The following is a 26,384-nucleotide window of genomic DNA, read 5'->3' on the forward strand; positions in this document are numbered from 1 at the left end:
GGCTGTCTATTCCCACCCGGGGTGGCTGTCTTCCTGTGTCAGCACGCGCGCTGCTTTTAGAATCAGGGGGAGGTGTGTGTGTGTGTGTGTGTGTGTGTGTGTGTGTGGAAATAGCAATCCCTTCGGAAACCCTGCAGAGCCTGGTGTGTGTTGGGGGGGGGGGGGGGCGGGGGCGAGCATAGCAATCCCTTTAGAACCCCTGCAGAGCCTGGTGTGTGTGTGTGTGTGTGTGTGTGTGTGTGTGTGTAAATAGCAATCCCTTTGGAGCCCCTGCAGAGCCTGGTGTGTGTGTGTGTGTGTGTGTGTGTGTGTAAATAGCAATCCCTTTGGAGCCCCTGCAGAGCCTGGTGTGTGTGTGTGTGTGTGTGTGTAAATAGCAATCCCTTTGGAACCCCTACAGAGCCTGGTGTGTGTGTGTGTGTGTGTAAATAGCAATCCCTTTGGAACCCCTGCAGAGCCTGGTGTGTGTGTGTATGTGTGTGTAAATAGTGATCCCTTCGGAACCCCTGCAGAGCCTGGTTGTGTGTGTGTGTGTGTGTGTGTGTGTGTGTAAATAGCAATCCCTCTGGAGCCCCTGCAGAGCCTGGTGTGTGTGTGTGTGTGTGTAAATAGCAATCCCTTTGGAACCCCTGCAGAGCCTGGTGTGTGTGTGTATGTGTGTGTAAATAGTGATCCCTTCGGAACCCCTGCAGAGCCTGGTTGTGTGTGTGTGTGTGTGTGTGTGTGTGTAAATAGCAATCCCTCTGGAGCCCCTGCAGAGCCTGGTGTGTGTGTGTGTGTGTGTGTGTGTGTGTGTAAATAGCAATCCCTTTGGAACCCCTACAGAGCCTGGTGTGTGTGTGTGTGTGTGTGTGTGTGTGTGTAAATAGCAATCCCTTTGGAACCCCTGCAGAGCCTGGCCTCCGAGCTGAAGGGGCAGGTCTCCCCACCCGACCAGGAGGCCAGATCGGGGAGGGGAGAGAGAGGAAGGAGAGAGCTGGTTGTAAAATAAAGTCTTCCCTTTTATTTCAAATCAACCCATTCCCAAGTTAGTGCCGCGAGTTGAGATCAGAGGCCCTACGCCCACCGAGGCGGGGTGGGGCGGGGTGGGGGTGCTCGTGTCCCTCAGGGCTGGCCCCTGGTGGCCAAGGAGGAGGGGCCCCTGGCTGGCCAGCCCCGGGCCCTGGCCTTCTCCTGGGCTACGGGCTACGGGCATGAGGAGGAGGCGGGCCGGGGAGGCGGTCCTGTCTGGGGTGTCCGTGGCCAGGGCCGTTGTTAGCGGGGGAGGCCCGTCAGGCTGGGTTAGTGGGGTCTTCTCCGGCAGCCCGGGAAGGAGCTGCAGAGAGAGACAGAGACGGCGCTGGGGCTGGCGGGAAGGCCACCCAGGCTCCACGAGGGAAGGAGGGGGGGACCGGCTCCCAGGGCCGGGGGTCACTCTCTCACTCACCGGGGAGGGGGCACAGGCTCCCGTCTGGCGTGGAGAAGAGGCTCAGATAGAGGACTGCCACTGCACGAAGCGCTTGGATTCCTGGGGGGGTTTGGGGTCAGAGGAGGGCATGACATGGGAATCTGGCTTTGTAGTGTGGGCCCCAGCCTCCTCCCTCAGACCAGGAGTCCCCGCCCACAGCCTCCTCCCTCAGACCAGAAGTCTGGGCCCCCAGCCTCCTCCCTCAGACCAGGAGTCCAGGCCCCTAGCCTTCTCCCTCAGACCCAGGAGCCCAGGCCCCAGCCTCCTCCCTCAGACCCAGGAGTCCAGCCCCTCCTCCCTCAGACCAGGAGTCCAGGCCCCAGCCTCCTCCCTCAGACCAGGAGTCCAGGCCCCTAGCCTCCTCCCTCAGACCTAGGAGTCCAGCTCCAGCCCCTCCTCCCTCAGACCCAGGAGTCCAGCTCCAGCCCCTCCTCCCTCAGACCCAGGAGTCCAGCTCCAGCCCCTCCTCCCTCAGACCCAGGAGTCCAGCTCCAGCCCCTGCTCCCTCAGACCCAGGAGTCCAGCTCCAGCCCCTCCTCCCTCAGACCCAGGAGTCCAGGCCCCCAGCCCCTCCTCCCTCAGACCCAGGAGTCCAGTACCTGAGGGTTGAAAGGATCGTCATCGTCTGTGTCATCATAGTCATCACTGGGGGGTTGAGGGGGGGGAGTGGCAGAGAAGGAGGATGGGTAATGCATCAGGAGGCTCTCCCCCCAACAGGACACCCCCACCCCCCGCCTTGTGGCCTCCTCCCACCTCCTCCGTCCCGCCCTGACCTGGGTGGAAACAGGGCCCAGGCGCGGGGCAGGCTGCAGAGGGCGGTGGCCAGGGCCCCCGCGGACAGGAGGGAGAAGAGCAGCAGGAAGAGCAGGCCCTCGAGGGCGTCTTCGCACAGGCCCCGCAGGGCGGCGCTGTAGTCCTGGGGGGCAGGAGAGGCCATCAGCGGACAGGTCCCCCTCTCTCGCCCCCCCCCCCCACTCAGACTGCCCCCATGCCGGCTGTGCCATGCTGGACAAGTCACTCAGCTTCTCTGTGCCTCAGTTTCCTCCCCGTCCTACGAGCTCAGCACAGAGCCTGGTGCACGGGAAGCATTTGGCGCACAGTAGGGGCTGCGGTCACTGTCATGATCACACCCACAGGTAGGACCTCAAATCTGGGCCTCTTGCCGGTCACTGAGAACCCTCTTCCCCGCCCCACCCCCCACCTACTAGATGCCAGTAGCACCGCCCCCGTTGTGACAATCAAACACGCCCCCAGTACTGCCCCGTGTCCCCTGGGCCAGGTCGCTGGCCTGAGCTGCAGCAGACCCCTGGGGTTGGGGGCGGGGTGACAGTGGGTGAACATTCAGGAGGCAGAAGTGACAAGACTGGTGACGCCCTGGCTGGGGGGTTATGGGAAGGGGAAGGAGAGGGGCGAGGGCCTGGTGCCAGGTCCCTGCCTCCGTGGAGTACAGGGCCAGCTCTGTGACCTCGGGTGACCCCAGCCCTGTGTACCTGATCATCCAAGTCTGCAAGACAGACAATAACAGCAGTTTCTTCTTGATGGCATTACTAAGAGGGCTCCAGGGCCCGGTGAGTCACCACCCCGAAAATAGCCCAGAGCCCCGACTTAGTGAAGCCCACGGGCATGCGGGGGATGGCTGATTTTCTCCTCCTGCACCCTCACAACCACCCTGCCAAGCAGGTCCCCACGCCCTCATCTCACAGGCGAGAAGGCGGATATTCAGGGGGTGCACTTGCCGGGGGCCACACCGCCCGCCTCGGAGCCAGACTGGAAGGGGTCTGGGACCCCGGGCTCCCTCTCTCCTGGGTGTCCTGCCCGGGTCCTGCCTCGGCAGGATGACAGCATGTGCCACACCAGAGCTTGGCAGGCATTCAGCCTGACTCCCGGCCTTGTAAGTGAGGACACTGAGGCACAGAGAAGTCAGCGACTTGCCTGAGGTCCAGAGCTAGGGCTGCAACCAAGGCCGTCTCCCTCCAGGCAGATAGGGAGACAGGGAGGGAGAGAGGGGAGGACCAGGAGGAGAGTGGGTGAACTGGAGGGGGAAGCGAGGGATGAGGACAGAGCAGGGATGAGGGGTGGGGAGAGAGGGAGGAAGGCAGGAAATATGGATTCTAGAGGACAGATGGACAGATGGTTAATGGGTAGAGAATAGTATGTGATATATAGACAATAGATTGACAGATAAGGGGATTTGGGGGGGCAATGGGGAAAGACTGGCAGGGTGCGGGAGGGAGGAGGCCCTTCAGGGTCCAGGCAGAGAGTGCTGAGGGGCGGGGTCAAGGGTCACCTTGTGCAAGCCTCGACAGTGCAGTAGCGCCACCAGCTGATGGAAGTTTCCTTCCGTCACATTCAACGTCTCCTCCAAGGACAGCAGAGGTTTCTGTGGTGGGAAGGGGTTGTTGTCCTACCCTGGACCTGCCCCTGGCCGGGGCCCCGCCCATCTCTTCAGACACCGCCCACACAGGCAGGCCACGCCCCTCTAGCCAGGCCACGCCCCCTGACCCAACCCTCCGGCTCCGCCCATCTCTTCAGACAGACCACGCCCCTTTATTCGGGCCACGCCCACACCACAAGACCACGCCCAGACCATTAATTCCCACGCCCCACCCACAGCCACGCCCACCGACCTTTCCTCGGGCCCGCCCATAGCTCGGGGCCACGCCCACCAAACACGCCCTTCTCTGTGTCCCTGTCCTTTCTGTGGCCCCGCCTAAATCTGAGGGCCACGCCCACCGACCCGCCCTTTCAACGGCCCCTCCCACAGTTCAGGACCACGCCCACTAATAGACTCTCCCGACCACGCCCATGTCCGGGCCACACCCACCAAACACGCCCTTTCGGCGCCCCTTCCCTTTCTGTGGCCCCGCCCATATCTCAGGGCCACGCCCACCGACCCGTCCTTTTCGGAGGGCCCCGCCCGCACCCACAGATCTGGCCCCGCCCTTTCCCTGGGAGCCGGGTGTAGGCATGCGCAGCGCCCACCTGCGCGGAAGGGAACTGGGGCACAGCTTCCCGCTCCAGGCCCTGCAGCTGGGAGTGGATGTTGGCCAGAGCTCGCTGGGACAGGGTCAGTCTCTGGGGGGACACAGGGTGGGAGGGAGGGAGGAAGACCCCGTGGTCCACGCCCCCAGCCCGCTCCTCCCTCGCAACACAGGATTGGGGTCCCTGGCACCTTCATTCTCCCCCACCCGGGGACCCTGAAGTCCAGGCCCCAGCCCCGCCCTCTCCACCGGAGTCCCTGGCCGCAGCCCTCACCTGTTGAAAGGGGCTGGAGATGGCCTGGTTGCAGAGGAAATAATAGCTCAGGATGTCTGAGGCGGGAGGGAAGAGGGGAGGCCGTGAGCCTGGTAGACCCCCCCCACCCCCCAGCTCAGGACCCCCCTGAGCTCCCAGTGGCCTGGCATTCGGAGACCGGCCTCGCCCAGTCCCTAAAAGAAACACGCTGGTCTCCACCCTCCACCTGCTGCTGAGGCCCTGGCTGGACCACACTGTGCGGGGTACCCCCAGTTTCTCCATCCCTCAGGCCCCCAAACTCAGGCCCCGCCCCCCTCCTGAGCCCAGCATCTTCATCCCTCGTCTTCTCCAGCCCACCCTGGGGGTGCTGAGAGCGTCAGGGACCGGACCAGCCTTGCTGACAGCGTGGCACCCCCATTCCACCCCACCCCACCCCAGGCAGGACGGGGCACAGAGGCCTGAGCACCCAAGGGGTGCACCGGACCACTGGGGTCACCTGAGTCGAGCCCAGTCTCCTCTTGCGTCAGGTTCAGGATGTAGGTGTCGGGACTAGAGCAGAAGTCGCTGAGGCCCTGAGGGAGGCAGCAGGAAAGGGGGCTCAGACCAGAAGCTGCCCCAGTGCCACACCCCCAGGGACTCAGTGACCCCAGCCTCCTTCCTCAGACCCAGGAGCCCAGGCCCCCAGCTTCCTCCCTCAGACCCAGGAGTCCAAGCCCCCAGCCCCTCCTCCCTCAGACCCAGGAGTCCAGGCCCCCAGCCCCTCCTCCCTCAGACCCAGGAGTCCAGGCCCCCAGCCCCTCCTCCCTCAGACCCAGGAGCCCAGGCCCCCAGCCCCTCCTCCCTCAGACCCAGGAGTCCAGGCCCCCAGCCCCTCCTCCCTCAGACCCAGGAGCCCAGGCCCCCAGCCCCTCCTCCCTCAGACCCAGGAGCCCAGGCCCCAGGACCTAGAAAACTAGCCCCTTAACCTCAGAACCTGTGACCCTGGCCCCCACCTGCCCCAGGATCCGGGAGCCCGACCTCTGCACTCACCACAGCAGTAGCTGCCTCCAGGCCCAGGGAGCCCCAGCTCAGGACAAGGACCACCAGGCTCATTACCGTCATCCTGGGGGGCAGGGAGGGATTGGACTTGGGATTTTGGGGTTCTGGCCTCTTCCCTTTCCCCACCCCAAATCCCATCACAGCTCTACCCCCGACCTCTGGAGCCTGGAGGGTCAGAATCAGGGGCAGAGAAGTTGGAGGGGTGGATGGACCTGTGACTGTTAATGTCAGACTGAACATCCGGTCCCTGACCAGGGGGCGGAGGGAGGGTGGGGCAGTGAGAAGGGCCCAGGCCAGCAGGATCCAGCCCAGCTCTGCCCCATCCTCTGGGCCCCTGAGGGGACTCCTGCCCACCGCTGGGCCCCATTTCCCAGCTGTGAATTTTGCCGGGACCCCGCCATCCCCAAGCGCACCCCCAGGCTCTCCCTTGGTTAGCCACCCGCTCCCCCAGACTGCTCCTCCGAGAAGTGGAGACGGCTCCAGGGCTGAAATCACCTCCCGGTTTCTCTCTAGGGATGGGGTTTGGGGGGAGGGGTTAGCACTGGAGGGTGGGCAGCAGGCATGACGGGCATCTGGGGGGCCCAATCCATGCCCTGACCGACCAGGGCCAGGTTTTATCATCTCCAAGCCCCTGGGGGAGAGTGGAGACCCCGTGGGCACCAGCACAGCCTCCTCCCCACTCGGGACACCAGCCCAGGGGCAGGCAGGAGGCAAGGGCTCCCCCAAATGGCACAGGCTGGCCGAGCTGACTCTGGAGCCAGCACTGCTTGGCTGGGCAGCCTTGGGCAAGTGGCCCAACCTCTCTGAGCCCGAATCTTCCCCCCTGTTCAATGGAAGGAAAGTGCCTCCTCCTCCTGGGGCACATAGAATGAGCCCGAAAGCCATGTCATGGCCACGCAGCCTCACGCGTGGTCACCTCCCGCCTCTGGTCCCTCATCGGCTCCATGGGCTCCTGACAGGCCCCCCCTTCCCAGGTTGTGGTGACAGCAAAGGAGTCAGGTGCACGGCCCACAGTGGATGTCGGCCATCGCCGCCATCCTCAGTGCCAGCATCACTCACATCCACACTAGGGCTTATGTGCTTCCCTGACAAGGTGGCCTGTTTGCATGCAGGCCCGCCCCTCCTGGCGGCTCCAGGTCTGGCTTCAGCCCCGCCCGGGAACTCCATGGAGGTCATGGAGGCTCATGGGTGGTCCCCCCTCACTCAAGAGCACAGAGGGATGGAGCTCTGCCCTCTGCACTGGGACAGGAGCCCGCGAGGGCGCCCGGACTCACACGATCACCAGCCACTTGCTCTGCTTGGCCAGGCCCAGGAGGGTGAAGAGGCAGACCAGCAGCTCCAGCAGCAGGAGGAGGACGTAGGCCAGCCACCTGGGGAGGGACAGGGGGAGGGGGGGCAGCTGAGGAAGTAAATCCAGCCTTCCCGCCCCAGGCCCCGGCCAAGCAGGAGGCTAGGGCCCCCCACACCATCACCAGGTCTCCAGGCCACGGCCCAGCTCCTCCGTGAAATGGGTGCGCGGGAGGCGGGCCACCCTCGCCTTCTGTTTATTCACAGCCTAAGGCTGTGGTCGGCAAACTGCGGCTCTCGAGCCACATACAGCTCTTTGGCCCCCTGAGTGTGGCTCTTCCTAAGCCTTAGGAGTACCCTAATGAAGTTAATAACAATGTACCTACCTATGTAGTTTAAGTTTAAAAAATTGGGCTCTCCAAAGAAATTTCAATCTTGTACTGTTGATATTTGGCTCTGTTGACTAATGAGTTTGCCGACCACTGGCCTAAGGCCATGGTGTCTGCAGGCAGACTGCCCGGGCCTCCACTCTGCCTCCCGTGCCTCAGTTTCCCCACCTGGAACGCGGGAAGAGAGACAACAACACCTACTTCCAAAGATTCCATGAGCCCGGCCAGCATGGCTCGGTGGTTGAGCATCAACCTATGAACCAGGAGGTCACCGTTCGGTTCGATTCCTGGTCAAGGGCACATGCCCAGGTTGCCGGCTCGATCCCCAGTGTGGGGTGTGCAGGAGGCAGCCGATCCATGATTCTCTCTCTCATTGATGTTTCTATCTCTCTCTCCCTCTCCCTTCCTCTCTGAAATCAATAAAAATATATTTTAAAAAAGAAGATTGTGTGAGGCTACTGAGTGAGAACCCGTAAATCGCTCAGAAGCGGGCCAGGCATGGGGTCACAGCCAAGTATCCGCTTGAACGTGCATAAGGGAACTTCAGATGTCACTTAATAATTCAGTGTCAGCGAATAATAATTCACTGACGAGAGGAGAACGCACGTGAGGCCAGGGCACAGAGCCTTGCAAGTGCTGGATAAACAGCGTGTTCTCAGGCCCTCCCCCGGCAAAGCTGTGCAGGGGCTGGGGCGCCCGACTGGCCCCAGGTGACCTCAGGCCCTCGCTCTCCACGTCCCCGCTGCCAGCTCCTGCCACCAGCTCCGCTCCCACTTCCTCCCTCTGTGGGCAGACGGCCAACGTGCGCTCAGCGGCTGGAGCACCTGCGTTCCGTGAACTCTGAGAACCCAGCCAGCAAACCTCCCCCCTCCAGGCCAAGATCCTTCCAGGAAATTGACTGAAGTGCCAGGCACTCGGGTTGCTGCGTCCAGAAGGTATTTCCTGTGCTGGTGGGCCCGCCTCCCCCTGTCCTGCATGCAGGGCCACCCCCAGGCACCTGGAAGGGGCTGAGGCCAGCCTGTGCGGCCCCTGGCTCAGCCACCGCGCAGGGCCTGGACTCACGGGGACCCAGGTTGCGGGCTTGATCCCCAGTGTGGGGTGTGCAGGAGGCAGCCAATCCATGATTCTCTCTCTCATTGATGTTTCTAGCTCTCTCTCCCTCTCCCTTCCTCTCTGAAATCAATAAAAATATATTTTTTATTGATGAAATGCACCTGAGACAGCAGGTGGGGAGGAGGCTGTGCTGGTGCCCACACGGTCTCCACTCTCCCCCAGGGGCTTGTGCCCTTGACCGCAGCACACCTGGGCCCCACCCCCAGAATGTGTCTTCTTTTATTTTTTATTTTTTTAAAAAAATATATTTCATCAATTCTGTACAAAGAGGAAGGGAGAGAGACAGAGAGCTAGAAACATTGATGAGAGAGAAACATCGATCAGCTGCCTCCTGCACACTCCCCACTGGGGATGTGCCTGCAACCAAGGCACATGCCCCCAACCGGAACAGAACCTGGGACCCCCCAGTCCACAGGCCGATGCTCTATCCACTGAGCCAAACCGGTTCCGGCAAGTGTGTCTTCTTTTATTTATTTATTTATTTATTTATTTAAAAAATATATTTTATTGATTTTTTACAGAGAGGAAGGGAGATAGAGAGTTAGAAACATCGATGAGAGAGAAACATCGATCAGCTGCCTCCTGCACATCTCCTACTGGGGATATGCCCGCAACCCAGGTACATGCCCTTGACCGGAATCGAACCTGGGACCTTTGAGTCCGCAGGCCGACGCTCTATCCACTGAGCCAAACCGGTTTTGGCTGTGTCTTCTTTTAAAAAAGAATTTTTTTAAATTGATTTCAGAGAGGAAGGGAGAGGGAGAGAGAGAGAGAAACATCAATGATGAGAGAGAATCATGGATCGGCTGCCTCTTGCACGCCCCACACTGGAGATCAAGCTCACAACCCGGGCCTGTGCCCTGACCGGGAATCGAACCATGGCCCCTTGGTGCATAGGTCGACGCTCAACCACTGAGCCACGCCGGCCGGGCGAGGGGGTCTTTTTGGATGAATGAGAGAAATAACTCTTAGTGGACGAAGTAACTTGCACTTCATCGTGGGGGCTGCCAGGGAGCGTGGCTGTCCCAGATGTCGGCCTAACCCAGCCGTGGGCAAACTACGGCCCGCGGGCCGGATCCGGCCCGTTTGAAATGAATAAAACTAAAAAAAAAAAAGACCGTATCCTTTTATGTAATGATGTTTACTTTGAATCTATATTAGTTCACACAAACACTCCATCCATGCTTTTGTTCCAGCCCTCCGGTCCAGTTTAAGAACCCATTGTGGCCCTCGAGTCAAAAAGTTTGCCCACCCCTGGCCTAACCTGTTCCCTCCTCCCCTTCAGATGGCACCTCCTCAGCGTGGCCTTCCAGGTCTCCCCACTCAGACCGTCAGCTCCAGTCCTCAGCCCGCCTCCTCTCTCTCTCTCTTTTTAAAAAATATATCTTATTGATTTTTTACAGAGAAGAAGGGAGAGGGATAGAGACTTAGAAATATCGATGAGAGAGAAACATCCATCAGCTGCCTCCTGCACAACCCCCACTGGGGATGCTCCCGCAACCAAGGCACATGCCCTTGACCGGAATCGAACCTGGGACCCTTCAGTCCTCAGGCCGACGCTCTATCCACTGAGCCACACCGGTTAGGGCCCGCCTCCTCTCTTGCTTAATTTCCTCCAGCGCTCTTTCCACCCGCCAAGTACATTACGGGGAGACGGCAGGAATCCCTCTCTGCTTTAGTCATGGTTCTATCTTACAAAAACCCACACTTTACCAACGCCTGGATAGTGTGTGCTCGTCGCTGTTGTAAGCACTTGACCGACGCCAACTCGTTTGATCCTCAGCAAACCAACAAGGGGGGAGGGGCACTATTCATCATTCCCATTTCACAGATGGGGACACTGAGGCACAGAGCTGGAGAGGACTGGCTTGAGGTCACGTGGTTCGGGAGTGGCCGTCTGGCTTCCAGCACAGGTTCCTAACCACGTGGGCTGCCTGCCCTCTCTCTCACCAGAAGGTGTTAAATCAGTATTTGTTGAATGGATATGGGTGTCAGGTGGATGGCTGAGCGAGTGAACCAGTTAAATGGGCTGGTCCGGAAAGGAGTGGGTGCAACAGTGAATGAATGAATGAATGAATGAATGGGGGAGTGAAGCAATGAGGGGATGAGTGAGTGAATGGAGGGACTGGCCCTAGCCGGTGTGGCTCAGTGGATAGAGCGTGGGCCTGTGGACTCAAGGGTCCCGGGTTTGATTCAGGTCAAGGGCACATGCCCAGGTTGCAGGCTTGATCCCCAAGAGGGGGCATGCAGGAGGCAGCCGATCCATGATTCTCTCTCATCATTGATGTTTCTATCTCTCCCTCTCCCTTCCTCTCTGAAATCAATAAAAAATTAAATGGAGGGACTGATAAACGGATGAATACTTGGGCACGCGTGTAGGCATCCCTTGGGTGTGGGCATCCCTCGGTCTGTCTCTCCACAGCCTTTCTCACCTCGTCACTGCTGGCAGGGGACGGGTTGCCCTGGCTGTGGGCCCGTCCTGCCCACCGTGGGATGTTAAGGCAGCAGCATCCCCGGCCTCCACCCGCCAGATGCCCACTTGTGCCAACCAACCGTGTCTCCATGGCCCGCCGCCCGCCGGGGCACTAGCACCAGGTGAGAGCCCTGCCACCCACCTGTACTCCTCCACGAAGGACACGTCCTCGGCCACCTGCCGGGGGCTCAGGGGCACCCCCTCCCAGAAGGCCAGCCCCTGGAGCTGCTGGGCCACGGCCTCCGCCTGCCGCCGAGCCCCCCGGGTGGCGGCCACCAGCTCCGTGCGCTGCGCGAACACCTCCTCCAGGGTGGTCAGCTCTGTCCTCACCGCCTCGCCCAGCCTCTCCACCGTCTCCGACACCTGGGTGCAGGGGTGGGGCCGGGTCAGGGGAGGGACACCTGGGCGCAGGGGTGGGGCCAGGTCAGGGGAGGGACACCTGGGTGCAGGGGTGGGGCTGGGTCAGGGGAGGGACACCTGGGTGCAGGGGTGGGGCCGGGTCAGGGGAGGGACACCTGGGTGCAGGGGTGGGGCTGGGTCAGGGGAGGACGTGCTGAGGGGCCCAGGGATGGGGGGGGCGGGCATGTGAAGTAGGAATGCAAACTTGGGGGGCCTCAGTGTTGAGCCCCAGGGACCAGATCAGGGACAAGCAATGGCTGGTGAGGTAGGAACGCACAATGAGCCATGGCTGGTGTCTGCGATCTGGGGCGACTGTGATTGAGGAAGGGCTAGACAGGGCTCTCCAGTCTGTGTGTGGAGCTCTGTGGCCTCGGTGGGTCAGGAGCTCTGAGGGGCCATGGCTTGAGCCCCAGGGCCCGGAAGAAGAAGTTGGTGTGGGGGTCCCAGGTGTGACTCTCTGAGTCTGCGGTCCCATCTGGGTTCCATGGTCCTGGGTCTGCCCAGGACAGGGATCTGAGGTGTGAGGTCAGGCTGGTCTCATCCTAGCACTGGGAGGGGAGTGGGGCCCCTGGTCTGGTCCCTGGGGCTCACCACTGGGGTCTCTACGTTTGCATTTGGGCTGAGAATCAGGTCTCGATTTGGCCTGGAAGAGGAAGACGGTGGGTGGGTGGGGGGTCCCTAGTGTTTGGTCTGGGGCCTGGGCTGGGTGTGAGTGTGGGGTCTAGTGTGTGTGGTTGCCAAGGAGTCACTGTGTGAGGCCCTGATTTGCACAGTCAGGGTGGGCTCGGCTGTACGGTTGGATTCTGAAATTCTGAGCCAGCCGGGAACTCTCTGCATTTCAGGTCTGGGGTCTAGGCTCTGAGTTTGGGTCCCGCTGCCTGGCCCCCTCACCAGGTAGTCGATGGCGCTGAGCGTGTGGTTGGCCTGCAGCAGTGCCGAGCTGAGCTGGGCCACCCCATCGCTGGTCTCGCTGTTGCCATAGAAACCGATGCCAATGCCCGCGCTATGAGAAGGAGGGATGGGAAATCACAACGGGTCCCGGGACCCGAGGGACCGCGGTCCTCACACACCCAATCCCGCCCGCCCCCCCAACCCCCTACACACACCGATTGGTCCAGCCCATCGTGGGAAAAGAACGTCTCCAGCCCGGTTGCCACGGCAACGGGAAGGCTTCCCACCCCCGGCCCGAGGGACGTCATTGTGATGCTAATGGTAGGTGGGGTGGCGAGGGGAGGGGGCCCCAGATTTAACTCGCAGGGCACCGGCACCGGAGCGGAACCCCGTCACGCCCAGCTCCCCCTCCCCCCCCGCCCCCCACAACACCCCCGTGACAGCTGCCCCCGCCCCCACCCTCTCCATCCTTTCCCACGCACCCAGGGTCCTCAGCACCTGTCCCTCCGCCGCCCAGCCGGCCCCTCCCCCACAGCCTGGGGGTTTCCTGGGGGACCCCAGGCCACCCCCCACCCCGGGACCCAAGCTTCTGGACAGCCGGGAGCCAAGCGAGGGAATGTGGGCCGCCGGGCCGGGCGCCCCCCGCCCCTCCGCGGCCAACACAGAGCCCCATTGTGGGCCAGCATCGGGGCCCATCCCCCGCACCCCGAGTCCCTCCAAGGCGGGCCAGGGCCAGACCGAGGCGGGGGAGCCGGCTGCCCTCCCACTTCCCAGCCCCCCCCCCCCCCGCCCCCTGTCACTCCTCCCTCCCCACCCTCACCCCCACCCCCACTGGGACCCGACGCCCCCGCCCCGCCCCCGCCCATTGTTCCCGGCTCACAAAGCTGCCCTTGTCCCGGGCTGCTGGCCGGCCGCCGTGTCTCTCCCCCACCGGGCCTTTGTCCGCCTCCCCGTCCACCCCCCTCAGGAGAACCCCCAGAGCTTGGACGCAGGCCACCCAGCCGCCTCCCCCACATCCATCCCCCCTTCCCCCCCCCCCCCCCCCCCCCAAACACAGGCTCTGTCCCTGCAGGACGAAGAGGCAGAGCCCGGCCGGACGGGGGTGGGAGTCCAGCTTCCGGGCCACTCCTCCGGATCGGATCTGGGCGAGCCTCCCGGAGCCCTAATCTGGGGGACAGGACAGCTGTCCGGCCCCGTGGGGGTGGCCCTGCCGCCGGCTGAGCGCCCGGCTGGCCCCTGTGGTATATGGGGTGTCAAGCGCTCCTCTTCTCGCTCCCCTGGGGCTGGCCCTGAAGAAGGCCCCGGACTCCCAAGGGTTTGCTGCTTGGGCCAAGTGGCCTTGAGATGTAGCCTGGTCCTCCCTCTTTCTTTCTTTCTTTTTTAAAATTTAATCCTCACCTGAGGATATTTCCCCCACTGATTTTTAGAGAGAGTGGAAGAGAGAGGAATATCGTTGTGAGAGAAACACATGGATTGGTTGCCTCCTGCAGGAGCCGGACCAGGGTCCGGGCCAGGGAGAAGCCTGCAACTGAGGTACCTGCCCTGGACCGGAATCGAACCCGGGACCCTTTGTCCCGCAGGCCCACGCTCTATCCACTGAGCCACACCAGCCAGGGCTGAGCCTTTCTCGTTCAGAGCTGGGAGTGACATCCCTGAGTCCAGCAGGGTTACTGCGGGAGGGACCGGCTCAGGCCTGGGCCAGGAGGGGGTGGTCTGGGCCCAGCCTAGCGTTGTCTGTCTCTGGGACCAGAACACCAGCGCCACGAGGGCAGCGACCTGGCCAGGCCTGCTCAGTGTCTCCTGGCCCATAGTAGGTCCTCAAGGAGTGGTGGCTGCATGAATGAGTTTATGAATGATGTCGCTGGTGAACAGCTGAGTACAGCTGTGAGCTGGGTACTGTACATTCTCCCATTCAATGTTCCCACTAGGAGGTGGGTGTTGCCGTGATACCCATTTTAGAGATGTGGAAACTGAGGCCAGGAGGGGCTAGGTCACTCCCCCAGGCGGCACAGCCATTAAGGGGCAGAGCCACCAAACCCAGGCAGTCTGAACGCCCAGCTCTGATCCCCGACTTCATCCTGCCAGGCCGGCTGCCTGAGCCTCAGTCTCTCCATCCATTCAATGGGGACAGTGCTGTCTGCCGCTGAGGAGGTGGGGTGGGGGGTGGAGGTCGCCAGTGGAAGCCTGACAGAGAGCTTGGGGAGCCCCGTCCCTGCCCCCACCCGCCCTGGGGCCCCATTACCAGCTGACGAGAAGGGCAGCTATGCAGCTCCAGGTGACGCAGCCTCCCCCGGGCGGGGGGCTCTTGGCGCCGGGGGGCTCGGGGGGCCGGCAGCAGCAGACACGGATGAGGTAGGCAGCGATGAGGATGAGGCTGAGGCCCAGACCCAGGCCGGCCAAGGCCGCCACCAGCAGCAGGGCCTGGGGAAGGGGGGAACGTCAGTGGAGGAGGATGGGGTCCCCACTCCCCCAGGTTGGCAGCTGGGCTCTGTCATTGGGGAGCCGGGTCCCTGGAGGGAGGCCCACGTCCTGGGTTCCAGCGCTGCTCTGCCCACTGAGGCTGTGAGACGCTGGGCAGGAGCCCTCCCCTCTCTGGGCCTCAGCTTCCTCCTCCACCAGGTAGTTAGATGTAGCATCTCCCAGGGCCCAACCCGGGACTGTGGGATGGGGGGCGGGTGGGGCACCTGTTCCTGGAGATGAGTGAGGCTGAGGGGGGGAGGCTTGGGGGGGCTTCTCCTCCCTCCTCCCTGCTGGTGGTCCTCCCTCACTGTGCCCAGCTGCTGAGCTCTGCACACCCACCACGGGTGAGTCTGTCACCCAGGGAGTGCGTGTGTGTGCAGGACTGAGAGAGGCTGGGAGGCCACAGTGAAGCAGGGGGCAGGCAGACTCAGGGAGGGAGAGAGAGAGAGAGAGAGAGAGAGAGAGAGAGAGAGAGAGGCGGACTCGGAGACGGGGGAGACAGGTGGAGGCTGAGCCAAGGCTGGAGGCCAGAGGCAGGGCGGGAACGCGTGTGCGAGGTGGGAAAGCCTCGCAGAGGAACGGGCTGCTCCACGGGCGGGGTTCTACGCGGAGGCTCTGCGGTTCTGTCACCCGCACAAACGCCCAGAGTGGGGCAGGGGTTCGCCTGGGGCCACACAGCACGGGAGGGACAGCCCCGGGAGCAGAGTCAGGCTTCTGGGCTCAGTGAGGCTGTTCCCCCTGAAGCAGGCCTCTGCCTTTGTCCTCGCTGCGTGCGTGTGTGTGTGTGTGTGTGTGTGTGTGTGTGTGTGTGTGACAGTGTGGGCGTGCTTGTGTTTCTGACTGTTATGGGTGTGACTGAGTAGGTTGGTCACGAGCTAATAATACACCTAAGTGTGTGTGTGTGTGTGTGTGTGTGTGTGTGTGAGGGTGAGAGCGTGTGTGCACCTTCAGGTGTGAGAGTGATCTGTGGGCGCCCGTGTGCTGCTGGCACAATTCCTTGAGTGTAAGTGGGTCTCTGGTGGAGTGTGTGTGAGAGAAAAAAAGTGCATGTGAGTAGGGGGTGTGTGATATGTAAATATGAACATGAGTGTGCAAATGTATGTGTGAGCATGTGAAGGTGTGTGTGTGACTGAGTGCAAGAATGTGTAAATATGTGAGTTTGTGTGAGTGTACATGTGCGTGTACATGTCAGTGTGGGTATGGGAGTGTATAGGTGTGTGTGTAGGTGTCAATGTGTGTGCATGTGAGTGCATGTGTGTGGGTGTGTATGTGTGTACATGTGTGAAAACGTTTGTGCATGTAGGAGTGTGTGTGCATCTGAGTGAGCGTGAGTGAACATCTGTGTATATGTGTGTGTCTTAGTGTATGTGTGTGTGAGTGTGTGTGTGTCTGAGTGTATGTGTGTGTCTGAGTGTGTCTGTGTGTGTGTGTCTGTGTGTGTCTGAGTGTGTGAGTGTGCGCGTGTGTCTGAGTGAGTGTGTATGTGTGTATGTGAGTGTCTGAGTGTGTGTGTGTGTGTGTGTCTGAGTGTTGTGAGTGTGTGTGTCTGAGTGTGTGTCTGAGTGTGTATGTGTGAGTGTGAGTGTCTGAGTGTGTGTGTGTGTCTGAGTGTGTGTGAGTGTGTCTGAGTGTGTGTGTGTGTCTGAGTGTGTGTGTGTCTGAGTGTATGTGTGTGTGTCTGAGTGTGTGAGTGTGTGTGTGTCTGAGTGTGTGTCTGAGTGTGTATGTGTGAGTGTGTGTGTGAGTGTCTGAGTGTGTGTGTGTGTGTGTGTGTCTGAGTGTTGTGAGTGTGTGTGTCTGAGTGTGTATGTGTGAGTGTGAGTGTCTGAGTGTGTGTGTGTGTCTGAGTGTGTGTGAGTGTGTCTGAGTGTGTGTGTGTGTCTGAGTGTGTGTGTGTGTCTGAGTGTATGTGTGTGTGTCTGAGTGTGTGAGTGTGTGTGTGTCTGAGTGTGTGTCTGAGTGTGTATGTGTGAGTGTGTGTGTGAGTGTCTGAGTGTGTGTGTGTGTCTGAGTGTGTCTGAGTGTGTGTGTGTCTGAGTGTGTGTGAGTGTGTGTGTGTGAGTGTGTGTGTCCCCAGCTCGGTGTCACCCAGCCCCTGACTGTCCCAGCCGTGCCATTGCGGTGACCTCCCTGGGGGCAGTGCCCCCCCCCCCCCCCCCAGGCACGTGGCTCTGTGCCTGGGTCCCAGAGCTGCCCCGCTCTGTGCGGGGGGTGAGCCTGCTGAGTGTGTCAGGCGGTAACCGGTCCTCCTGCGTGGCCGTGGCCGTGGCCGTGGCCGTGGCCGTGTGGGCCCCCGCGTGGGAAGGTCTCCCTGGCCGGGAGCAGCGGGGGGGAGAGCGGAGGTTGCGATTGTGTAACCGGAGGGAGGCCGTGGGAGAGGGGCTGCCTCCGCGGTGGGGAGCGGGCGCCAGCAGCACGGGGAGGAGCGGCTGGGCCGGGCGGCCCTGACCCAGATAGCTCAGAGCACAGCCCATCCTCCTCCCGCGCTCTGGGACCCCCACCCCCACCCCCACCCCCACCCCCACCGGAGCTCTCCAGTTCCCAGCCCAAGTCCCCGAGGAGCTTCCCAGAACAGAACCGGGGGTCTGGACCCAGCACGCAGGGCCCAGGACCCATCCCGCCCGCCAGCCCCCACCCACCGCCTGCAGCTCGGCCGAGCTGGCTCCCTAATCTCCAAGTCCAGGGCTGGCCTGAAACTGGGTCAAGGGACAGTTCTAGGGCCCCTATGGGCGCTGGGCCCCCTTTCCCAGGGACCTGGGGTTCCCCGAGCCTCCCACCCCCAGCCACCTCCTCCGGACCCTGTCTGTCCTCCTTCCTCCCCAAACCACACTCACCCCCAGCTGCTCACCCTCCCTCGCCCCTCCCGTGCCCGGACCCCCCTCCCAGCCGCCGCCTCCAACACCCCCACCTCATTTCCCAGCCCAGCCCTCACCCCTCGCCCCCTCTCCCCATTCCAGGTCTCAGTCCTGTCCCAGAACCAGAACCGGGCACCCCCAGCCTCTCCCCTCCCCGCCATCACCAGCTCCCCTCTCCCGGCCCCACCTTCACGACTCTCCATCCCACGAGGGAGGGGTCACTTGTAGGGCGCCTGCACCCCCCAACCCCAGGCAGCTCCCAGACCCTGGAGTCTCAGGGCCCCCGTCCCCTTCCTTCTCGGGGACTCAGGGGTCCGGATCCCAAGCCCCCCCTTATGTAAGCAGCGGAGGGGTCTGGTCCCCCCAACGCCCGTCCCAGGGGAACCTCCAGGAATTGGGGCTCCACACGCCTCGTCCCTCAGACACCCCGAAGTCGGGGTCCAGCCCCCAGCGCCCGAGAGAGAGCCCAGGGGGGCCTGTCACCCGGGCCCCTTCGCCCCCAGGACCCCAACAGCGGCCCCCCCGCCACCCCGCCCGCCCCCAGCCCCGCGCCCCCAGCCCCGCGCCCCGGCTCCCACCTGCTGGTATCCCTGCTCCCGGGGCGCGAAGTCGCTGGGCACCGGGCGGAGCTGGAAGTCGGCGCGGGGCAGCTGGTGGAGCAGATGCACCCAGGCCGAGGGGCGGTAGCCCGGGGGCTCCCCCATGGCCCCCGGGAGGGCGTGCGGGGCTGAGGCCGGGCCGCGGGAGCCTCGCTGGCGGAGCGGGGCGCGGGCGGAGCGGGGTCTGGCGGGGCTCAGGGGAGCGGGGCCCGGAGGAGGGAGGGGGCGGGGGGCGGGGACTGGGGGGAGGAGAGGGAGGGGAGGCGCGCGGGGCGGGCTCGGTGCTGCCCCTGGCGGCCGCGGGGGGCACTGCGGCGCCGTGGTGGCGGGGGGGGGGGGGGGCGGGGGGGGCGGCCCAGCTTTCCTTCCCCTCCGAGAGGGCGCCCACCTCCGGCCGCGCAGGCACCTGGATATCCCCGTCCCTATAGGCCACCCCTGCTATGGTGTCAGCTTATAACAGGAGGATCCCCTCATCTTTTTTTTTTTTTAAGTTCTCTCTCTCTTTTTAAAAATTCTCACCTGAGGATATTTTCCCATTCATTTTTAAAAAAATATATTTTATTGATTTTTTACAGAGAGGAAGGGAGAGGGATAGAGAGTTAGAAACATCGATCAGCTGCCTCCTGCACACCCGCCACTGGGGATGTGCCCGCAACCCAGGTACACGCCCTTGACCGGAATCGAACCCGGGACCCTTCAGTCCGCAGGCCGACGCTCTATCCACTGAGCCAAACCGGTTGGGGCTCCCATTGATTTTTTAAAAATATATATTTTATTGATTTTTTACAGAGAGGAAGGGAGAGGGATAGAGAGTTAGAAACATCGATGAGAGAGAAACATCCATCAGCTGCCTCCTGCACACTCCCTACTGGGGTTGTGCCCGCAACCAAAGCACATGCCCTTGACCGGAATTGAACCTGGGACCCTTCAGTCCACAGGCTGATGCTCTATCCACTGAGACAAACCAGTCAGGGCTCCCATTGATTTTTAGAGAGAGTGGAAGGGAGGGGGAGGAGGGAGGGAGGGAGGGGGAGACGGAGAGAGAAACATGGATGTGAGAGAGACACATGGATTGGTTGTCTCCTGCACCCGCCCAGGGGCCCGGGCCAGGAAGGAGTCTGCAACCCAGGTAGGTGCCCTTGACTGGAATCAAACCCACGACCCTGCAGTCCGCAGGCCGATGCTCTATCCACTGAGCCACACCAGCGAGGGCTCCTGCATTCCATGTTCATAAGGTCCCTCCTGGTGGTGGTGAACCGCTCCAAAGGATTACTGGGTGTATATAGGGATCTCCCCGCCCCTCCCCACTCAGGTCCCAGTTTATAGCCACCACCTAGGTTGAGCCTCACAGGATCCCACGGAGGCCACACTGGTCCATGGGAACAGAGGCCCTTGGAGGGGAACCTGCAACTTGGAGGTCATCACCCAGGTAGTCACAGTTGGAGCTAAAACTAAGGTCCCCAGAAATCTGCCCCAGGGATCTACCCCCCCCCCCCACACACACACCCACAGAGCAGGGCTAGGCTTTGCACTTGAGGTCCCCATGCCAGCTGTCCCTTGTGGGGAACAAGATGGGCGAGAGGAAGAAGGGGAGGGCCGTACCCCATCTGTCTCATTCCAATATTTTGTCCCAGATTGGGGAGAAGGGCTGGGGGGTGCTGCCCGTGCCATTACCAGAGAGAGAAATGACGGTGGTGATGGGATGGTGATGATGGTGATAATGGGGATGATGGTGATGGTGATAATGATGGTAATGATGGTGATGATGATGGTGATGATGGTGATGTTGGTGATGATGGTGATGATGGTAATGATGGTGATGTTGGTGATGATGGTGATGTTGGTGATGATGGTGATGATGGTGATGATGGTGATGTTGGTGATGATGGTGATGTTGGTGATGATGGTGATGATGGTGATGTTGGTGATGATGGTGATGATGGTGATGTTGGTGATGATGGTGATGTTGGTGATGATGGTGATGATGGTGATGTTGGTGATGTTGGTGATGTTGGTGATGATGGTGATGTTGGTGATGATGGTGATGATGGTGATGATGGTGATGATGGTGATGTTGGTGATGATGGTGATGATGGTGATGTTGGTGATGATGGTGATGTTGGTGATGATGGTGATGATGGTGATGTTGGTGATGATGGTGATGATGGTGATGATGGTGATGGTGGTGGTGATGGTGATGTTGGTGATGATGGTGTGATGGTGATGATGGTGATGGTGATGTTGGTGATGATGGTGATGATGGTGATGTTGGTGATGATGGTGATGATGGTGATGGTGATGTTGGTGATGATGGTGATGATGGTGATGATGGTGATGTTGGTGGTGATGGTGATGTTAATGATGGTGATGATGAGGATAGTGATGATGGTGATGTTGGTGATGATGATGATGGTGAGGATGGTGATAATAGTGATGATGTTGTGATGGTGATGGTGAGGAGGATAATGGTGGAGGTGATGGTGAGGATGGTGGTGATGATGATGGTGATGGTGATAATGGGGATGATGGAGATGATGATGATGATGGTGATGTTGGTGATGTTGGTGATGATGGTGATTATGGTGATGATAGGATAATGATGATGGTGATGTTGGTGATGATGGTGATTATGGTGATGATAGGATAATGATGATGGTGATGTTGGTGATGATGGTGATGGTGATGGTGATAATGGGGAGGATGGGGATGTTGGTGATGGTGACGATGGTGATGGTGAGGATGGTGATAATAATGACGATGTTATGATGGTGATGGTGAGGATGGTGATAATAATGACGATGTTATGATGGTGATGGTGAGGAGGATAATGGTGGAGGTGATGGTGAGGATGGTGATGATGATGGTGAGGATGAAGACATGTGCCCTGACCGGGAATCACACCGGTGACCTCCTGGTTCATTGGTAGATGCTCAACAACTGAGTCGAGCTGGCCAGGTTGAAATTAAAACTTTTTTTAACCAAAAAGTGAGGATAGCTGCCTCCCCCACCACCCCGTCGCCCCCCACACATACACACACACCTCCCTTTCACTCCCTTCAGAAAACGGCTTGCATTGACTCTCTCTCTCTCCCTCTCCCTCTCCCTCTCCCTCTCCCTCTCCCCCCCTCTCTCTCCTTCACTCTGGCTCTTTCTCCCATGTCCAGCTCTGTCTCTCACACAGGGTCTGGGTCCCAGGTGCCTGCAGCCTGGCATTTCTAGAGAACTGCTTTATCTTGCACTGAGTAAGCCCAGGACATCCATCCTCGTGTATGGGAGACCTGAGCTGCTCCTGGTAGCAATGTGCTGGCTTGGCCTCCTCCTGCCCTTGTTCCCTAGACCTGTTTCTCCTGGGGAGACAGGTGGTTATCCAGGGTGTTCTTCGAGCTTTATTCCTAGGGGTTTCCCTGAATACCTTCCCGACACCATCTTAAGCTCCATGGGTTTTCATTCAGGACATGGTGCCCGAGACCCCTTCCCCCCCCCCCCCCACCAGGAGGACGGCTCCGAGCACATGGTGGTTGCTGTTTAATCCCAGCCAAGCCTGGCCATATGGGCAGAGGGACTCGGCATCGCCAGATGTTTCCATTTTCCAAGAGAAGACAGAAACCTGGCTATTTTTAAAAGCAAAACCCCTCCGCTTTTAAATGTTAAAACTGATTCGAATGGAAAAAGATGCGGTGTGGGCCAAATAAAGCCTGCCCGTGGGCTGGAGCTGGCTGCGTTGTAAGCTCTGGTCGAGGCAGACGCCTCTGAGCAGCACCAGCATGGAAGGGGTGAGGCGGGGGGGGGGGGGGAGCCCCAAAGAGACTGAGAAGGAGCAGCCAGGGAGGTGGGAAGGGAGCCAGAGAGAGGCAGCAATGCCGCCGCCTCCAGGAAGGCACCCTGGCCAAACTCTCTGGACTGAAGACAGGGGCAGGTCCTGGCTCAAGGGCTCAGCGTGGCCTCCCACGACCGTAGACTCTGGCTTGGTGAAGTGGCTGTGAGTGCATGTATTATGAGCACACTTAGATCCCGTTCTAGGACATACAGAACTCACCTATGGCGGCAACGTCTTCAGAGCAGTGGCTCCACCAGGGACGATGGGGACAGGGCTGAGTGGGGAGGAGGCTGAGGTGATGGCGTTGTTCTGTATTTTTTTAAAAATATATTTTATTGATTTTTTACGGAGAAGAAGGGAGAGGGATAGAGAGTTAGAAACATCATTGAGAGAGATTGACCAGCTGCCTCCCGCACACCCCCCACTGGGGATGTGCCTGCAACCAAGGTCCATGCCCCTTGACCGGAATCGAACCCAGGACCCTTGAGTCCGCAGGCCGACGCTCTATCCACTGAGCCAAACCAGTTCGGCTGTTCTGTATTTTTTTTTTTTTAGAAATATATTTTTATTGGCTTCAGAGAGAAAGGGAGAGGGAGAGAGAAAGAGAGAAACATCAATGATGAGAGAGAATCATTGACCGGCTGCCTCCAGCACGTCCCTGAATGGGGATCGAGCCCGAAGCCTGCAACCTGGGCATATTGCCCTGGACCTGGAATCGAACTGTGACCTACTGGCTCATAGGTCGATGCTCAACCACTGAGTCACGCCGGCCGGGCTGTTCTGTATGTTGATGAGGGTTCGGGGTGCACAGGGGTCTGTCTTTACTAGTATAATGCCGGGAACCCCTTAACTAAGTGCCAGGCGGGTAGTTGATCACTTTAACTAAGAACAAGCTACATAATCTTTACTCCCTAGAATGGAGATAAGAAATGCCCTAACCTTTGGAATAGAAATTGACAGGATTAAAATCAACTGGTATAAATACAGATGTAACAAGACAACAGGAGACAGAACCTACAGACAGAACCTAGAGAGAGAACCTGGGTGAAGAACCTAGGGACAGAACCTAGACACAGAACCTAGAGACAGAACCTAGGGAGAGAACATGGCAAAAGATCCTGGACAGAACCTGGCCACAGAACTTGGCTGGAGATCCTGGAGGGAGAACCTCGCTATGCTGATCAACTGAACGCTGCCTCTGTGTCATTCCTTCATCGCCAACTCCGTCCACACCTTTGGGGACCCCTGGACCTGTTGGGGTTGGACCCCAGCAGTATAACACACTTCAGATGTGCGCATTTCATGGCACATTCAGCCTCAAAAGGAAAATAAGAGCTCTGGTTAACGGTGTGCACGCTGTGGACGAAAAGGGGCCACAGGCTCACTTCACAAGCCTGCAAATGGAGAGACCTAATTTAACCACAAGTGGTGGTTCTCAACCTTCTGGCCCTTTAAATACCGTTCCTCATGTTGTGACCCCCCCCCCCCCCAACCATAAAATTATTTTCGTTGCTACCTCATCACTGTCATGTGGCTACTGTGATGAATCGCAATGTAAATATCTGACATGCAGGATGGTCTTAGGCGACCCCTGTGAAAGGGTCGTTCGACCAGCAAAGGGGTCGCGACCCACGGGTTGAGAACCGCTGCCCCAAAGGATGGCCTGAAATGAAAACTTTCGAAACCAAACGCCGTTTATAGCGGGTCGCCATGTCCTAGGCCGGTATCTTCCCTGACAGAGGTCAACCTTTACCTGAACTGAGCCTGTCTCTTGCCTCGTTGCATCTGCGATAGCACAGCGTTGGAATGTCAACGTAATTTTCCTTTTTCCCGGACCCCCTCAAAGCAGGGGCACTGCTCTGTGGAGACCACAACCCCCTCATTGTTATCGAGTTAATTATTGACTGTTAACTGTCCTGCACTCACCTAAGTCAGTGGTCCACAAACTCATTAGTCAACAGAGCCAGATACCAGCAGTACAACGATGAAATTTCTTTTGAGAGCCACATTTTTTTAAACTTAAACTATACAGGTAGGTACATGGTGATTAACTTCATTAGGGGACTCCTAAGCTGGCCTTGGCTAAAAACGTCCTCAATCTGATGGAGGTACGTTCGCTGAGGTCGACCCCTTCCAACTCTCCCATCCACACTCGTCTTGTCTACTTGTTTCGTCCATCTCCTTCCGTTCATCCTCTCTCTATGTCCACCCCTCGCTTCTTTTTTTTAAAAAATATATTTTATTGATTTTTTACAGAGAGGAAGGGAGAGGGAGAGGGATAGAGAGTTAGAAACATCGATGAGAGAGAAACATCTATCAGCTGCCTCCTGCACGCCCCCTCCTGGGGATGTGCCCGCAACCCAGGTACATGCCCTTGACTGGAATTGAACCTGGGACCCCTCAGTCCGCAGGCAGACGCTCTATCCGCTGAGCCAAACCGGTCAGGGCCCCTCACTTCTTTTAACGCCACTTCTTCAAAATAGACTCACTCGCCCAGGCCGAAAACCGACTTCTGCGCACGGGCCACGAAGTTTCAATCGCACTGTATGCGCGTGCCCGCACGTGGTATTTTGTGGAAGAGCCGCACTCAAGGGGCCAAAGAGCCGCATGTGGCTCGTGAGCCGCGGTTTGCCGAACACTGACCTAAGTAGAAGGAGCCTGTGTCTATCATTTTACTTTTTATCCAATCGAAGGGCTTTCCCCACTTTGCTTTCTCCCGCCTCTCTAGTCCATCACCAATGGATTTCATGTCACCCACATACATCTCCTCTTTTGATTGTAATGTATAAAATAAGGTTCTAAATTGTCCTTCTCCGAACCATTACCTCAATCCGGTGAGATTTTGCTTCCTTCCCATCACTTGTCAACAGTCTGGCTCAAATAAACGCACAGGTTTGAGTGTTTCTTACGCCGACAACGCTTAAGTATTCGGGGGATGTGTAATGGTGTCTTTAGTTTCCTTTGAAATGGGTCCAAAAATAAAATAAGATGGGTTGACAGGGGGATCCATAGGTAATAAGGTATAATATCAAGGGAAGAAATTAACCAAAGACCTTATATGCATAACCCATGGACATAGACAATAGTGTGGGGAAGGCGTAGGGTGGGGTGGGGGCTGGGTGGATGGGGACCAGGGGGGGATGGGGGACATCTGTTATACAACAATAAATAACAAGTTAAAAAAGGCATCCAAATCGGAAAGGAAGAGGTAAAACTGTCATGATGCAGAAGACGTGGTGCCGTAAGCAGAGGACTCCAAAGATTCCGCTAAAAAAACTACTGGAACCGATCCATGAATTCAGTCAAGTAGCAGGACACAAAATAGATATCCAGAAAAATCAGCTGCATTTCTATACACCAACGAGGAACTATCAGGAAGGGAAACTAAGGAATCAAGCCCATTTACAATCGCATAAGCCCGGCCGGCGTGGCTCGGTGGTTGACCATCGACCTATGAACCAGGAGGTCATGTTTCAATTCCCGGTCAGGGCACAGGCCCGGGTTGTGAGCTGCGGGTTCAGTCCCCAGTGTGGGGTGTGCAGGAGGCAACTGATCAGTGATTCTCTCTCACCACTGATGTTTCTATCTCGTTCTCCCTCTCCCTTCCTCTCTGAAATCAATCCTAAATAATAAAAGCTTAATATGCTAAGTGTCGAGTCAGCCGATTGGCCGTTCAACCAATCAAAGCATAATATGCTAATGATATGCTAAGGCAGCTCAACCGCTTGCTATGATGGGCACTTACCACCAGGGGGCAGACGCTGCGACCAGTAGGCTAGCTTGCTGGTGGGGTCTGCCGATTGGGACTGAGCGAGATGGGCCAGACATGCCCTGGAGCCCTCCCATGGTTCGTCCCCGACTGGCCAACCTCCCAAGTCCCTCCCCATGCCCTGATCATGCACCGGTGGGGTCCCTCAGCCTGGCCTGTGCCCTCTCGCAGTCCAGGTCCCCTCGGGGGATGTCAGAGATCCGGTTTAGGCCAGATCCTACAGGCCAGTCTGAGGGATCCCACTGGTGCACAAATTTGTGCACCGGGCCTCTAGTAAGAATATATATTTTTAAATCCCTAGGAATAAATTTAACCAGAGATGTAAAAGACCCATACTTGTAAAATTATAAGACACTGAAGAAAGAAATTGAGGAAGATAGAAATAAGTGGAAGCATATACCTTGTTCATGGACGGGAAGAATTGTCACCCTTAAAGGGAACAGCATGACAATTCGGGAAGCGGGGAGAGGGAGTGGGGAGGAGAGGGGAAGCAGGAGTAATCTGACTTCCTCAGCCCGGGGTTACAGGTGAACATCACCCTTGGTGAGTCACGCTGACTTATACAGAACGTGGTCTCCTGGGTGGGATCTTGGAACAGAAGGACATCAGGTAA

General features: G+C 58.8%; 1 protein-coding gene across 2 annotated transcripts; it reads right to left on the reverse strand.

Annotated features, from left to right (window-relative positions):
• Positions 1-980: 980 nt before the first annotated feature.
• TTYH1 (tweety family member 1) lies at positions 981-18,381 on the reverse strand. 2 transcript variants are annotated; one of them, XM_070402395.1, is made up of 14 exons: positions 18,165-18,380; positions 14,514-14,692; positions 12,272-12,383; positions 11,124-11,344; positions 6,994-7,089; positions 5,711-5,783; positions 5,178-5,253; positions 4,703-4,758; positions 4,430-4,522; positions 3,735-3,827; positions 2,221-2,363; positions 2,047-2,092; positions 1,427-1,507; positions 981-1,315 (listed from the first exon to the last, which is right to left on the reverse strand). In XM_070402395.1, exons 1-13 carry the CDS (start codon positions 18,288-18,290, stop codon positions 1,469-1,471), a joined length of 1,353 nt encoding a protein of 450 aa, XP_070258496.1. In that variant the 5' UTR covers positions 18,291-18,380; the 3' UTR covers positions 981-1,315; positions 1,427-1,468. The 2 variants fall into 2 exon arrangements, with proteins under 2 accessions (XP_070258496.1, XP_070258495.1); XM_070402394.1 differs by lacking the exon at positions 2,047-2,092 and having other exon boundaries at positions 18,165-18,381.
• Positions 18,382-26,384: the final 8,003 nt, after the last annotated feature.

The sequence above is a fragment of the Myotis yumanensis genome, unplaced genomic scaffold (assembly GCF_028538775.1).
Source record: "Myotis yumanensis isolate MYYU_CA2020_CCGP unplaced genomic scaffold, mMyoYum1.0.hap1 SCAF_23, whole genome shotgun sequence".
Classification (NCBI taxonomy): domain Eukaryota; kingdom Metazoa; phylum Chordata; class Mammalia; order Chiroptera; family Vespertilionidae; genus Myotis; species Myotis yumanensis.

What these genes read in the sequence shown, in the direction of transcription:
- TTYH1 (XM_070402394.1), bottom strand. Translation starts at nt 18,290, where the DNA reads ATGGGGGAGCCCCCGGGCTACCGCCCCTCGGCCTGGGTGCATCTGCTC. An exon ending in AGCAAGTGGCTGGTGATCGT is followed by an intron (nt 5,784 to 6,993) that starts GTGAGTCCGGGC and finishes CCTGCCCCCCAG; the next exon opens with GATGACGGTAATGAGCCTGG. An exon ending in TGGGCCCTGTTTCCACCCAG is followed by an intron (nt 1,508 to 2,220) that starts GTCAGGGCGGGA and finishes AAACCCCCCCAG; the next exon opens with GAATCCAAGCGCTTCGTGCA.